Below are 14,485 nucleotides of genomic sequence, written 5' to 3'. Positions count from 1 at the left end.
ACAAACAGGCGATACACGGTGTAACTTACATGTAACCGTCCATTTAGGCTTAACTAAGCTAAAATACAGATCGCACACCGCTCTTTTCAGGAGAAAATCACCCGAGTCCTCACATAACCCAATTCATTTTAATTATACTACTTTCAAATTACATTAAGAGATATTACATTTTGGCTAGTCGACTATCTCCAGCTGTTAAAATGAAGGAATGCAATCATTACTGAGTAAATCAGAAGGATACAATAGGCGTCGTGCGCCATCCATTCTCTGTATTCTAATATACAGATCATCAGTCAGCCTCCAAATAAACAGAATAAATACGGCGGGAAGATAAAATAACGCCATTAACGCTTACGGGATGTCTACCTTCACAGTTATTTCATTTTTAATATATTTTTTCTTTCTGTAACACAAAACCCATTACCACTAAACACGTTCATAAAACATATGTGCTATAATAGGGTTTTTAGCTCCTGCTGGGTTTTTAAACTGCATTACACGGGGCACTTTAATTGACTAAAATGGCTCCTCTGCATTAAATCAGCATCAACGTCCTGCAATCGAGGACAAAAGGAGCTTGGAAAAAGGAAAAATTCTTAATAGAAGGCAAAAAGTAATAATAGTAAGAAGAATTCTAATGCGACAGACCAACTATATTTCACAAAGTAACAAATATAAACCATACATCATAAGGGATGCTCTGGTGATTCTGCTGATTGGTGGCGTCCTGATCCATGAACCCCTAAATCCTGCATGAGCTGCACGCAGAGCGGTGTAAGGACTCATGGACTTACTACTGCGCCTGTTCACAGCTGCACGCAGAGCGGTGTAAGGACTCACGGACTTACTACTGCGCCTGTTCACAGCTGCACGCAGAGCGGTGTAAGAACACGCAGACTTACTACTGCGCCTGTCCACAGCTGCACGCAGAGCGGTGTAAGGACACGCAGACTTACTACTGCGCCTGTTCATAGCTGCACGCTAAATCACAAACAATGATAAAAAGTATTTAAAATGGCAAACAACCCCCACACCCCAAGTGGATCAAGTCCAAAATACAGTAACTGCCCCAAAAAGCAATACAATTATATAGAAGGGAACCTGTAGCAATCAAGAATAACAAACCACAAAAGCCTGAACACAAAAACTGGAGGACCAGAGTAAAATAGATGGCCAGGATATAAAAGCCACCTTCAATAATTATGCACATAATAGTAAGTGTAACGCCCCTGTAAACGGGTCGTTACAGGGTATTAAATGTTACTCACAGCAAATAAGGGCAACCAGTCCAGTTAGCCCAGGCCAACACATCTAATGCACAAACAGGATGCAGACAAGCCTCTCAACATGGACACTTCACAGGTGCAAGGTAAATTGCACACTAGTGGCGCGCATAGGGCACTGTTCACACTTGTATGCGCATGGTGTCCAGCCAACAACCTATTACCACGCCCTTACTATTAGATTAGGCGGGTTACCCGGACACTACTCACTGCAGCACGTAAGGGACAGAAATTCCACTATGCACGGCCGTATTAAGAGGCCCGGCTGCACCCCGCATAATCAAAGTGCAAAAATATATATATAAAATATATGTGAGGTATTCGTTTGTAAATTGGCCAATGTACGTAAGCCCACAATCCTCATCACGGATCCTCACGCTTGTGGGTCCCTACACTGATAAATATCAAAAATAGCAACAAAAAGAGGAGCTAAAAACTCCCCCAATATTTTTGATATTTATCAGTGTAGGGACCCGCAAGCGTGAGGATCCGTGATGAGGATTGTGGGCTTACGTACATTGGCCAATTTACAAACTAATACCTCACATATATTTTATATGTATTTTTTGCACTTTGATTATGCGGGGTGCAGCCGGGCCTCTTAATACGGCCGTGCATAGTGGAATTTCTGTCCCTTACTTGCTGCAGTGAGTAGTGTCCGGGTAACCCGCCTAATCTAATAGTAAGGGCGTGGTAATAGGTTGTTGGCTGGACACCATGCGCATACAAGTGTGAACAGTGCCCTATGCGCGCCACTGGTGTGCAATTTACCTTGCACCTGTGAAGTGTCCATCATGTTGAGAGGCTTGTCTGCATCCTGTTTGTGCTTTAGATGTGTTGGCCTGGGCTAACTGGACTGGTTGCCCTTTTTTGCTGTGAGTACATTTTATAATACATTTTTGGGGGAGTTTTTAAGCTTCTCTTTTTGTTGCTATTTTTGATATTAAATGTTACCCCATTTTTCCCCAGGCAGGAAGAAGAAGAGTCCCCACAACACACACACACACTGGCAGGAAGGAGTTAATAGCTTTTGCAGCATGAAGTTTTGAGTCCATGACTCATCCTATCTTGTTAATGAGCAGGTGGCTGGACAATGGCAGGTCCCCATGACAACCAAGGGGAGGGGGGCCTGAATAGGAGTGAGTTTAGTGCAGAAAACATAGAAAGTTTGTCAGAACGTCAGAGGCTGCAGCAGAGTGCAGACTTACACAGGACAGCTCCCTGCTGAGGAGATGCCATGAGACCAGGGCTGATAACACCTAGAGGAAGGGAATGGAGCTGAGGACTGGGGATCTCTGGAGAAAGTTGTACCCGGTGGCGGTTGGTGTGTCCTCGCTACTGGAAGAGAGACAGACAGAATGGCGGCGGGTCCCCAAGATGCTCCATGCCACGGGGATAGCATTATCACACCGAAAGAGAGAGGGACCCCCAGATCACTCCACCGGCCCCTTCCTCCTACCTGCCCGGGGACTGACCAAAGGCTACAGGCGGCGAGGACCAGCACCCGGGTGCTATGTGGAACGGACTTTAAATAAAGAACAACTGGAACCGCACTCCATGACTGCTGTGAGTAATGCCACCGCCCTGTGCCCCCGAGGACTGTTGCCCTGGGTCTCATAAACCTCCCGGGGCCACCCCGCTCCACCCGTGGGGAGCGATTCCATCCGGCTGCCCGAAACACCTGCCCCGGAGAGAGACTGCGCAGCGGCGGATGAACACCTGGCCGCAAACCACGGGTGGCGCTGAAAGCATTCCCCGTCCCCGTCCCGTACTGTTTCCTGGGGGAGAGTCATGGCAAGCTCTCCAGGAACCCCGTTACCCTCCTTTCATCCCCCTTGTAACACCGGACTGACTGTCGGACTTTCCTTTTATTGAAACCCGCCGGGGGTCATGGAAGCCGGGTCGGGCCACTCATAGCCTGACCCAGAATACCAATGGCCTGGTGACCGTGCGAGCCCTGCAAGCCCCGGCGCGGGCGTTTCGTAAGCACAACAATTGCATATAAAAAAAAGCTCATGAAACGTGCACTAATCAGCAGCAGAACACACACATACTAGTAGGCAGCTGCAGGCTGCTATCTTTAAGCTAGGGGGGCAATAACCATGGGCCTCCCCAGCCTGTTGGCTTTATCATGGCTGGGTATCAAAATTGGGGAGAACAGCACACGGTTTTAAAATATTTTAAATAATTTAAAAATAAAAAAATAAAAAAAAAAGCTCCATGTGGTTCCTCTTAGTTTGATACACAGCCAAGATAAGCGGACAGCTGGGGGCTGCAGCCATATGCTTTATCTGTTCTGGTTATCACAATATGAGGGGAACCTACATCAATCTTTTTAATTTATTTGCATACCAATCTACACATGCACACAGTGTCAGTGATTGGTTGAAGTCAGACACACTTTCACACATGCTGGGAGACCGTTAAGTATAAAGCACTTTTTTTTTTTTTTTTTTACTCGAGTTGCTAGATCCGGATCGTTACTCAGAGTACGGTGATAACTCGGTCGGTGCTCAGGTTTTTTTTTTTAAACCCGTGCGATTACACACTATTAGAGTCCCGGTCCGCCAATCCCTAGCAGCAAATAATGTTTAACACTCTGAGAACACAAAAGGTTAAATTTCAATATATTAACATGCTGTTGCCACTTTTTACAAGTAGTTGGCATTGCAAATAAAAGAAAAAAGGGAATCTGTCAGGTGGTTTTGTAGTACAATACTAATGTTCTCTTTAAATAGGGCTTAAGGAGACCTTTCAGGATCGGTAAGTTTTCTTGTATGTGTGCCGCCCCTGCAGTGGTCGAACCGCTCGGATCCGGGGGGTGATTACTCGTGGTTCGAGGGTCTCCGGACCCGTGGGCTAGGGCCATACTTTAATGAAGAAGGGGGGGTTATTTACAGGGGGAGTTAGATAGTTTGTGACGCCACCCGTAGTGTGCGGTAATAGGGAGTACCTGGGGTGATTGAGTGGGGCAGCTAGATGACGTTACCCTCCACGGGACCCTGGATGGTGGTATGGGGTGCAGGGGGAGCGCAGGCTCGCTGGTTGCAGGGGTTAATCAGGTACTTACTCAGTACAAAAGCAGACACTGACAACGTGGTAAACTAAGTCTCTGGATGCCGCTGCCCTCTTGGGGGAGCTAGCCAGAGTCCCGTCCCCTGCAGCAATGCCTGGTGGTCTATGGCCTGCCTCCTGGCACCGAATTTTAGAGTGTTCAGGTGGCCCGTCAGCTTGGAGCTTTCCGGACCCCGCTCCCTGCTAGGAGTAGCAAAGAAGCATGTTCTCAGGAGCTCACGCTTGGGATTTCAGTGGGATGCTTTGCTTGGAAAGCCCTATCCCCCTCGTTGTGCTAGTGCCCCCGATCTCGGAGCTTCGTGGGAATAGTCCGTATAGGCCCTGTCCTCCGCAGGTTAATTGCCGGGTTGCTTGAAGCTTCTCCCCGACCTAGGGTCCATGTACCCAGAAGTGCCTTCGGTCTCAGGCCAGCTATTGAACTGCTGCTGCTGGCTATCCTCCAAGACTAGCCAAGCACCCAGTCCCAATCTCCCGCGACCGGGTCTCAGACTCCTCCGGGTCCAGACCACCGTCTGCGACTCAGTCTCTTTCTCGCCTGGGAGCTCCAACTCCCAGCTTCCTCCGAGCTCCTCACAGCTCGAGAGCTATCACTCAACTTCCGAGTCCTGCAATGGGAGATAAAGAGTGTGCAGTACCCTGTGACAATTTGACTAGTCAAGGGGCGTCACATATGTTTCATAGAATATGGTGTGAGGTAGTAACTAGTCAAGCATATGTAAATACAACTGATATGCACTGCTCCCTCCTCCCACCTCTCAGCGCTGGCATCAGTGATCGTAAACCTGAACTGAATTTTGTACTGCTGTCCACCCATTCTCTGTCGCACCTCTCAGCAGTGGGTGGAGGGGGAGCAGTGAATATGCAAAATTGTATTTATATACACTTGACTAGCATGCACTAGACTCTGAATTCTATGGAGCTTTCAGCAAGATAACAGGGGAAGGTAGAACAACAAAATGTACTGATCCTAAAAGGTCTCCTTAAGCCCTATGTAAAGATAATATTAGTATTGTACTACAAAAATCACCCAACAGATTGCTGCTTTGCTGTTATTTCTACCAAATTCCTCAAATAAATCTGACCACTTGTGAACTGCCTACAGACTATAAATGTTCGGACGGTACACAGTTTGATCTGCACTGACGTTCAAAAATATCTGTGCTGAGTAAACAGGCTGAAGGAGATGGTGCACCATTAGGAGTGGGCAGCCATTTGTAAGACATAGCCATATTTCCAACACAGATGGTAAACTTTGTTTACTACCATGTTTACCTTCTAAACTGCTGTATATGCAAGCTGAGCTAACGCTTTTGCGTAATGACTAGGAAGAACTCTCAGTGCACTTCCTTCACCAGACCCAGCCATCATGTGACCGATCAGTGGATGTAGATCAAAGAGGATGGAACACGAAGAGACACTCATTTCTTATTTTTCTTCACAATTTACACGAATAATGGCAAAAGAAAAACGGAACAAACAAAATTTAAGCCAATGTATTGCAAAAAAAAAAACAAAAAACAGAGGGAACATCGGAACCAGAATTGTTTTTTTACTTATTTAAAGGTGCTAAAGCTCCCTTATGATAACTTCAGCCCATAGTTTTATATTAAAAAAACAAAAAAAAAAAAACTTGGTGCATGTACCTTACACTTTGGAGAGCTCTGCAGGTTCATTTTTGCAGTTGCCTTTGAAGACATTTGAAGCAATATAAACATATTTTGCTAGCTAACTCTAGGCACTAACCGTGATTTTCTAGATGCCAAGGCGGCCTAGTTACGGCATTGCCCAACACTCATTTAGGCACTCTAGCAACACAGTTCAGGTAATAGAGTCAGGTAGAGGACATCGATTCCTGTGTCTGCAGCAGTACGGTTAATGTGATTTAGCGCTTTGCACAGATATTGTATTATACAGTATCATGGTTTTGATGGACTACAAGCTAACCTAAAAATGATCCAATCTTCCAGTGCCCTGATGTCCTGACTTTCTTCTATTTTGCTTTTATTAGTGAGAAATCTGCAATGCAGGGATCATGCGGTTGACAGTCAGACTACTATGTACCTAGTTTCAAAACTGGCACAAAACACTAACTTCAGAAATCTATCCCATAATGTGTTACAAAGAACCGGGACTAGCAGAACAAAGTAATGTATATTCATGCTTGCAGGACATCAAATAATCTGCTCCCTCCTGAGAAAGTGATTTCTATGAAGTCTATCTCTATTCTCCTGCCGGTTAGTTGCTTCACACACAAAGTTTTCATGGTCTAATAAAACAGTTACACCCACTTTATACCGCAAAGTAAAGTAAGAAAGGGTCTTTTATAAATGTTAGTATGGAGAATGAAAAAGCTTATATCCGATGCCAACATGTATAAAACAGCATTTCTCACTTTGTTTTGCTTAGTGTTTTAAGTAGACAAAAATTCTATACGGCGCATTAATTTAATTGAAACTATATAGTGAAGAATATTCTATACACAGATGTTGTTAATTTTAGACTGTAATTTTTCTTTTATAGCGCCATCAGACCAGAATCCCCACTGCCCTGATCTTGAGAAGCCTGGGTCGATATTGGGGGGATTTCCTGATGAAGTGGGGAGACACTTCGAAACGCGTAGAATAAAACCACCTTTATTTAAACTTGGATTTATGTCATATCTTCGGCAGTGCAGTAATAGCTTCACATCTCTCTTGTTCCTGATCTGCTTCAGCTTGATAAGCGCATGGACTCTGCAGCAGCTGATTGCATGCTTTGAATCAGGGTGTGTGACGCACAATCCCATAAGGTGAGCACATTCCCTTATCACTTTTGCATGTAAGTTGTTTAAAACCCTATTGTACTTTTCCCCCCTTCAGTTTTTCATTTAGTTTTTGAGAAACCTTGGTAGCAGAGCTAGAAGAGGAAAGAGGTATGGCAGAGAGAACTGGAACCAGGTCATTGCTAATGCGTTGACCATGACTCAAAAAGCTCTGCACCTTGCGATTTAGCCTGGATTTCATCAGATCAACATCTGGTGTGCCCCACCAAAAGACACATTGGACTAAATATCTCCAGATGAAGGGACCACTCCCCTACGAGTGCTCTGTGGCAGCTTTTAAAAATGACATTTTTGTGTACTCACCGTAAAATGTCTTCCTTGGAGCCTTTCATTGGGGGACACAGACAGTGGGTATTATGTCTCCAGGAAGGCGTGACACTAGATTTGCACAAGTGTTAGCTCCTCCCCCACAGCATATACCCTAGCTAGGCAGGAAACTAGCTCAGTTTGGTGTAAAAGCAGTAGGAGGACAACCGAAACCACAAGGGTGGGAGCTGTGTCCCCCAATGAAAGGCTCCAAGGAAGACATTTTACGGTGAGTACACAAAAATGTCATTTCCTTTCTCGCCTTTTCATTGAGGGACACCGACAGTGGGACGTCCCAAAGCAGTCCCTGGGTGGGAGCTGAACTATTAACAGTGTATAACATCAGACTAAGAGCTGACCAAAGACTGCAACTGCAGTGAACACAAACACTGTCAAGAAACCGAGCAGTGGCCACTTATAAATGGGCCACTGCCGCTTGAAGGACTTGTCTTCCAAGAGCAGCATCCGCGGAAGCATGCGTATGCACTCTGTAGAATTTAGTAAACGTGTGCACACTGGACCAGGTAGCGGCCTTGCAAAGTTGGGCCGCCGAAGTCTGAAGGCGGATAGCCCAGGAAGCACCCACTGCTCGCGTAGAGTGGGCCCACACAGATTGAGGAGGAACAACACCTCGTGTTTTGTAAGCCTCACAGATGGCAGTCCTAATCCATCGAGAATCGTGGATTTAGAAGCCTGATTGCCCTTTTTGTGTCCTTCTGAGAGGACGAAGAAGGCATCGGACTTGCGCAACGGCGCTGTTCTGGAGATGTAGATCCGCAGAGCCCTGACAAGATCTAGAGTGTGAAGGGCTGTTTCAAAAGAGTGGACCGGGACCGGGCAGAATGACGGCAACACAATGTCCTCGTTTAAGTGGAAAGAAGATACGACCTTCGGGAGAAAAGCGGGGGAAGGCCGAAGGACCACCTTATCATGATGGAAAATCAGGTAAGGTGAGCGACAGGAAAGAGCCGCTAGTTCGGACACTTGCCTGATAGAGGTAATGGCGACCAAAAAGGCAACCTTCCAGGACAATCGTTGAAGAGAGATTTCTCTCAGAGGTTCGAAGGGAGGAAGCTGAAGAGCTCAGAGAACCAGATTCAGATCCCAGGGATCTAAGGGGTGGCGATAAGGAGGAACCAAATGCGCTACCCCTTGAAGAAAGGTACGGACCTGAGGGCGAGAAGCCAGCTCCTTCTGGAAAAATATTGACAAGGCAGAAACTTGTCCTTTAAGGGTACTGAGAGCTAGACCGTCTTGCAGAAAGGCAAGAACATTAGGGATTGAAAAGGTAAGGGGCGACCGATTATGATGGTCACACCAGGAAAGATAGGTCTTCCAGGTCCTGTGGTAGATACTGGCGGAGGAGGGCTTCCGAGCATTAAGCATGGTAAAAACTACCTTAGAAGAAAGACCTGATTTGGCTAGAATCAAGGATTCAAGCGCCACGCCATCAAATGCAGCTGTGCTGTATTTTGGAGGAATATTGGACCTTGCGACAGAAGATCCGGGAGCTCGGGAAGACGCCAGGGAGTGTCGCCGAGCAGTTGGAGAAGCTCTGGGTACCAGGCTCTCCTGGGCCAGTCCGGGGCCACGAGGATCACCGGGATTCCCTCCGCTTTGATTTTCTTGATTACTCTCGGAATGAGAGGATAGGGAGGGAAGATGTAGGGTAGGCAGAACTGCGCCCACGGAAAGACTAGAGCGTCGGAGCCGATCGCTAGCGGGTCTCCCGACCGGAATATGAACGGACGTATTTTGTCATTCATCCGAGACGCCATGAGGTCCACATCTGGGAGCCCCCAACTAAGAGTGATCTGATGGAACACTTCGTCGTGGAGGGACCATTCCCCTGCCGCTAGACCCTGTCTGCTGAGAAAGTCTGCGGCCCAGTTGTCTACCCCTGGGATATGGACAGCTGGAATAATGGGGATGTGCTTCTCTGCCCAAAGAAGAATCCTGGATACTTCCTTCATCGCTGCCTTGCTGCAAGTTCCTCCCTGACGGTTGATGTAAGCCACGGCCGTGGCATTGTCTGACTGGATCCGAACAGGGAGGCCCAATAGTAAGGGTTGAAAATTCTGAAGGGCCAAAAATATGGCTCTGATCTCCAGAAGATTGATGTGCAGGGTGCGCTCGGAAGGAGACCAGCGTCCTTGAACAGTGTGGTGGAGAAACACCGCCCCCCAGCCTATCAGGCTGGCATCCGTCATGACTACTTGCCAGTGGACCGGGCAGAAGGACTTCCCTTGAGATAAAGATGAGGCTTGAGTCCACCAGACGAGGGAGCTGAGCGCAGACCGAGATAGGCGGACTGTCCGGTCTAGGGAAGCTGGATTCTTGTCCCAAGAGGATAGAAGATCCAGTTGTAGAGGGCGCAGATGGAATTGGGCAAAGGACACGGCTTCTATGACCGCCACCATCTTGCCTAGCACTCTCATTCCATTCCGAGGGTATGTGTGACGGCGAGAGCGGAGGGATTGGGCGGCCCGGATCAGGGAAGCCCTTTTGTCTTCTGGAAGAAAAACCCGGGACTGAGCCGTGTCTATCAGCATACCTAAAAAGGTGATGCGCTGATGAGGAATGAGGGATGACTTGTTGAAGTTGAGAAGCCACCCTAGCCTTGAGAGCGTGTCTAGGCAAATCTGTACGCTTTCTGAGCAAACTTGAAGGGAGCTCCCTTTGACAAGAAGGTCGTCCAAATAGGGAACGACCAGGATGCCTCTGGGGTGTAAAATGGACATGACGGCCACCATGACCTTTGTGAAGACCCGAGGCGCAGTGGCCAGCCCAAAGGGGAGGGCCCTGAATTGGAAATGACTGTCCTACGGCAAAACGAAGGAACCATTGATGCGATACACATATGGGAATGTGTAAATAAGCATCTTGAACGTCTATGGACGCTAGCAATTCTCCAGGTTCCATGGCGGATAGCACTGCTCTCAATGATTCCATTCGGAAAGTTCAAATCCGTACGAATTTGTTCAGCCGTTTGAGGTCCAAGACGAGAACGCAGAAACCTGTTGGCCGGCAGGGAATGGAAATCGATCTTGTAACCTGAGGTGACAATTTCTCGAACCCAAGCATCATGCGTGTGGTCTAGCCAGATATCCCGAAAAAGCAGAAGCCGCCCTCCAACAGGAGTCGGATCTGAGGGATACCTGGCGTCATGCTGAGGGGGCCTGTACAGAGCGAGGTCCTTTGTGTTTAGGTTGCTTGGAGTGGGAATGCCAGGAAGAGCCCCTTGAGGGACCGGATCCTCGATCTGAGCGTTGGGACGATCCTTGGGCTAACATTTTTTGGGGGGCAGGCCGAAAGGACTGCCTGCACCAAGGAGATTTTTTAAAATTCCTGGATACAGGCCGCTTTTGAGGTAGAATGGTACTATTACCACCCGTCGTCTCAGATATGGGTTTGTCCTAGGATTCTCCAAACAGACGCAGGCCATGGAGGCACTGTCCGCATTCCAAATTTTTAGCCAAAGGACTCTGCGGGCAAAGACAGCATTGGCCGCCGATAGGGCTGACAAGCTAGCTGCATCTAGGGAGCCGTGAAGAAAATAATTAGAGGCTAGAGAGAACAAATCAAGGATCTCAAAAGCCACCGGGGGAATATTACAAGAGCGAAGCATCCTGCGTAGGTTCTTGCTCCACACCTCCATAGCTCTCGCAACCCATGTTAAGGCAAACAGGGGGCAAAGAGAGGAGCCCGAAGCCTGGAAAATAGATTTGACCGCAGCATCAATTGCGCGGTCGGACGAGTCCTTGAGAGACGCATTGTCTGAAACAGACATGACCGTGTGTTTAGCCAGTCTGGATACTGGTGGATCCACAACGGGGGGGTACTGACCAGGGCTTAACCAGTTCAGAGGGAAAGGGATAAGCGAATGAAGAGAAGGGTTTTTTATTAAACCTTCCATCAGGGTGATCCCACCGTTTAGATATAATTTGCCGAAAAACCAGATCCTGAGCAAAGGATTTAGGAGGCTTCTTGGCCCGCTTGATTGCCGACTGAGAAGTCGGGTCAGGAGGCTGATCAGAGATCGACAGAGTGATTGACAGCAGAAATTAGTGTGTCTTCTATATGCCTAGACTCAGAAAGGACATTGAATCAGAGTCAGAGTCTTGAGAATCGTGACTACTAAAGGTCACGGAACCTCGGTCAGACTGACTATCGTCCGAGTCGGATGAGGCGTAGAGGTCGCAATGGCGCCTTTTGGAAACAGCCTTTTTACGTTCTGGGGAAGAGGGACCAGACGAAGCAGGCGGGCTCCTCTGAGGGAGCTGAGCCGGGGGAAGGCTAGGGAGCCTGAGGACGGCTGGGATATCTGAGCGGCAAGGTCATCTAACCTTTTAGACATTAGAAGAGCCCATGCAGGCATTACGTCATCAGACAAGGGTGCTGCCTGGCCGGTGGCCGGAGCAGAATCCAAAGACTGCACGGCATCCTGGTCCGGTAACGGGGTCTGTTGTGAAACGGAAGTAGGGGCATCGCAGCCCCGGCATAGTGGATAGCTTCGGCCATTAGAAAACGAGCGTCCACAGGTGGTACAGGCATAGTACAGGTCTGTAGAGGACGCCTGGGAAGGTTTATAACCCATGCGGTTACGCATGTCAGCAATAGAGTCCTACAGCCCTATAGGGATAGAGTTATATAAGTGAGGAGCCACTAGCAGTATTTAAAGTGACTGCTATGCACAGCCGGTATATACCGTAGCAAAATGGCATATACTGTCAAACAGCCGGCATATACCGCTAATAGCTGATGTACGCCGCGAGCCAGCAGGCACACACAGCTAGAGAGACCGCGATATACCGCTGAGCAGAGCGGTATATCGTGCTGCAAAAGTGCAGAGCCAAGGAGGCGATCTCACCAGTGTCTGCTCCCCACGTGGAAAATGGCGTCCAGCGTTCCTGGCAGCATGGAGGAGTGAGACGGCCCCCGGAGGCTGATTGGTCCCAGGGCTGGGACTAACGTGACGGCCAATCAGAAGGAGAGCCGCTGCGACTGAGGGAGCGGCCTCCAGAGCAGTGAGAGGGGGCGTTGCTAGAATGCAGGCCGACGCCGGGGGCTAAATTAATGAGGCTCTCCAGGATCACGGCCTGCATCACCCCACCGGCGCCTTTTCAGGCGGCGGTTTGGATGTAGGGGACAGATGACTCATTGTCTCCCCACCTGCTCCTGGCTCCGTCTGAAGACGCGTCGGTCCGGTGATGCGGGGATCTCGGGGACGCATCTTCGGCTCAAGGCTGAAGCAGGTCCTCGGCTCTGCTTAGCCCTCTGGAGCTACCTTGGTGTGAGGTGCTTCCAGGGAGCCTGGAGGGATACGCAGACCCGAGCACTTGGGTGCGAGGGAAGACTGAATGCTTGTGCACGCCAGGTTTTCTCTGCCCGTACGCGGGGGGAACGAAAGTGGCAAGGCACCCCAGTATTGCCCCGTGATATTAACCTTCAAGACCCTGGCAAATGTGAAGCGGAATGTGTCCCAACAGGACAGAACAGAGTTCTGCAGGGAGTTTAAATGAACATGCGCAAACGGCACTGCCCTGAAACTCGCCATCATCTTGCCCAGTACTTATGCAAAACTGGAGGGGATACTTCCCAAACCACCTCAAGGTACATGTTGCAGTCTGTAAAGCTGGTCTCTTCTCCTTCAGGACCAAAACTGTCACCTGTTAAATTTAAACCCCAGAAACCGTAGTCACTGCACTGGGACTAGACAGGACTTCACCCTGTTGACAATCTACACAACGGGCGAGCTAGGGAGGCCAGAAACATCTGAAAGCTTTCCAAACTCTGTAAATAGGAAGGTACCTAGATGATATGCTCACCAAGACAAGTGATTACCACAATCCCCCCGATCTGAAGCAGCACCATAACTGTGGTCAAGACCTTTGTAGAGTGCTGCGACCAAGCCATGGGGGAGTGCAAAAATGACACTGATCCGGAGTGACCACAAAAATGGCTTTTAGGAGTAGGAAAAACTGATATTCAGGATGCTTTATCCTCATATATCTACTGAAGACACTCTTTCTATTGAGAGCCTGGTGTAGGTGGGACAGCTCTCAGCCCTGCAGTATTACTGACTCTAAATTCCTTGATTGCTTCAGAACGGCTGCAGCCAGTAATCATGTGATACACCATTGGATTCAGAATCTCCTTGCCTATATTATGATGCGTTCAGATGAGGTAGCAAAAACCTGCTCCCTTTAAATCACTTCTGCATTATTTGCGCAATTTTTGGATTATGGCTGTCTGAACCCAGCCTTATTTCAAAAGGGAAAAAAAACAAAAACATGCATTATTTTTAATATAACATGAATTATACATTTGGCTTTTAATCTTTATAATTTAGGAGCTAAAAGGGCCTGGAGCACTGCGTAATATAAGCTGGGAAATTCTGAGTATAATGAGAATATAGGTGTCTTTTTTTCCTTGCGATTACATAAAATCTTCTGCTGAACAATAGCACAGAGATAAAACTAGGTGAAGAAACACTTCTATCTGACATACTCAAATACTGAGCCGCCCTTAAAATAACCAAACTTTAACACAAAGTTGAACCATGAAAACCCAGCACAGTCTATAAAAATAATTCACTCACCATCATTTTTTCAAAGAGCGCCAAGACTTCTTTATCTGACAGCTGCTTGTGAGGGAAGTCTTCATATTCTGAAGATGTGGACCAGTCGCTGCCAGTGCTGGAGCTCTTCACAAAATGCAAATTAGGACGATCTTTTCTGCTTCCAGGAATTCTAATGCTGGCAAATCTATCCAACTGCAAATAAATGAAGATTTGATTAATTGCTGCAAACAGAAGGAAAATACCTCGATGCATGATTTCAGGAAATAAATCCTGCACCGGGATCGCCAGACTTTGCTTTAAAAACAAGACTTTAACTAACAAGTTTAGAAAAGGGAAAAAAGAAAATCTCATTTTCAGGTTATTAAAATAAATCTTGTTTTACGGATTCAATGAGAAGTCCTCGCACTTTTTTTTCCT

The 14,485-nt window shown here is 47.7% G+C and overlaps 1 protein-coding gene across 2 annotated transcripts in view; it reads right to left on the bottom strand.

The window, feature by feature from the left end:
* DIAPH3 (diaphanous related formin 3) overlaps nt 1-14,485 on the bottom strand; it is a 979,498-nt gene that overhangs the window by 822,683 nt on the left and 142,330 nt on the right. For both annotated transcript variants that reach the window (XM_075336836.1, XM_075336837.1), the window contains exon 3: nt 14,087-14,260. In XM_075336836.1, coding sequence (XP_075192951.1) covers nt 14,087-14,260 — 174 coding nt within the window. The remainder of the gene's footprint in view (nt 1-14,086; nt 14,261-14,485) is intronic.

Source organism: Anomaloglossus baeobatrachus, chromosome 2 (genome assembly GCF_048569485.1).
Source record: "Anomaloglossus baeobatrachus isolate aAnoBae1 chromosome 2, aAnoBae1.hap1, whole genome shotgun sequence".
Classification (NCBI taxonomy): Eukaryota; Metazoa; Chordata; class Amphibia; order Anura; family Aromobatidae; genus Anomaloglossus; species Anomaloglossus baeobatrachus.
The sequence above is the reverse complement of the archived record's forward strand: the minus strand, read 5'-3'. Positions and strand labels throughout refer to the sequence as shown.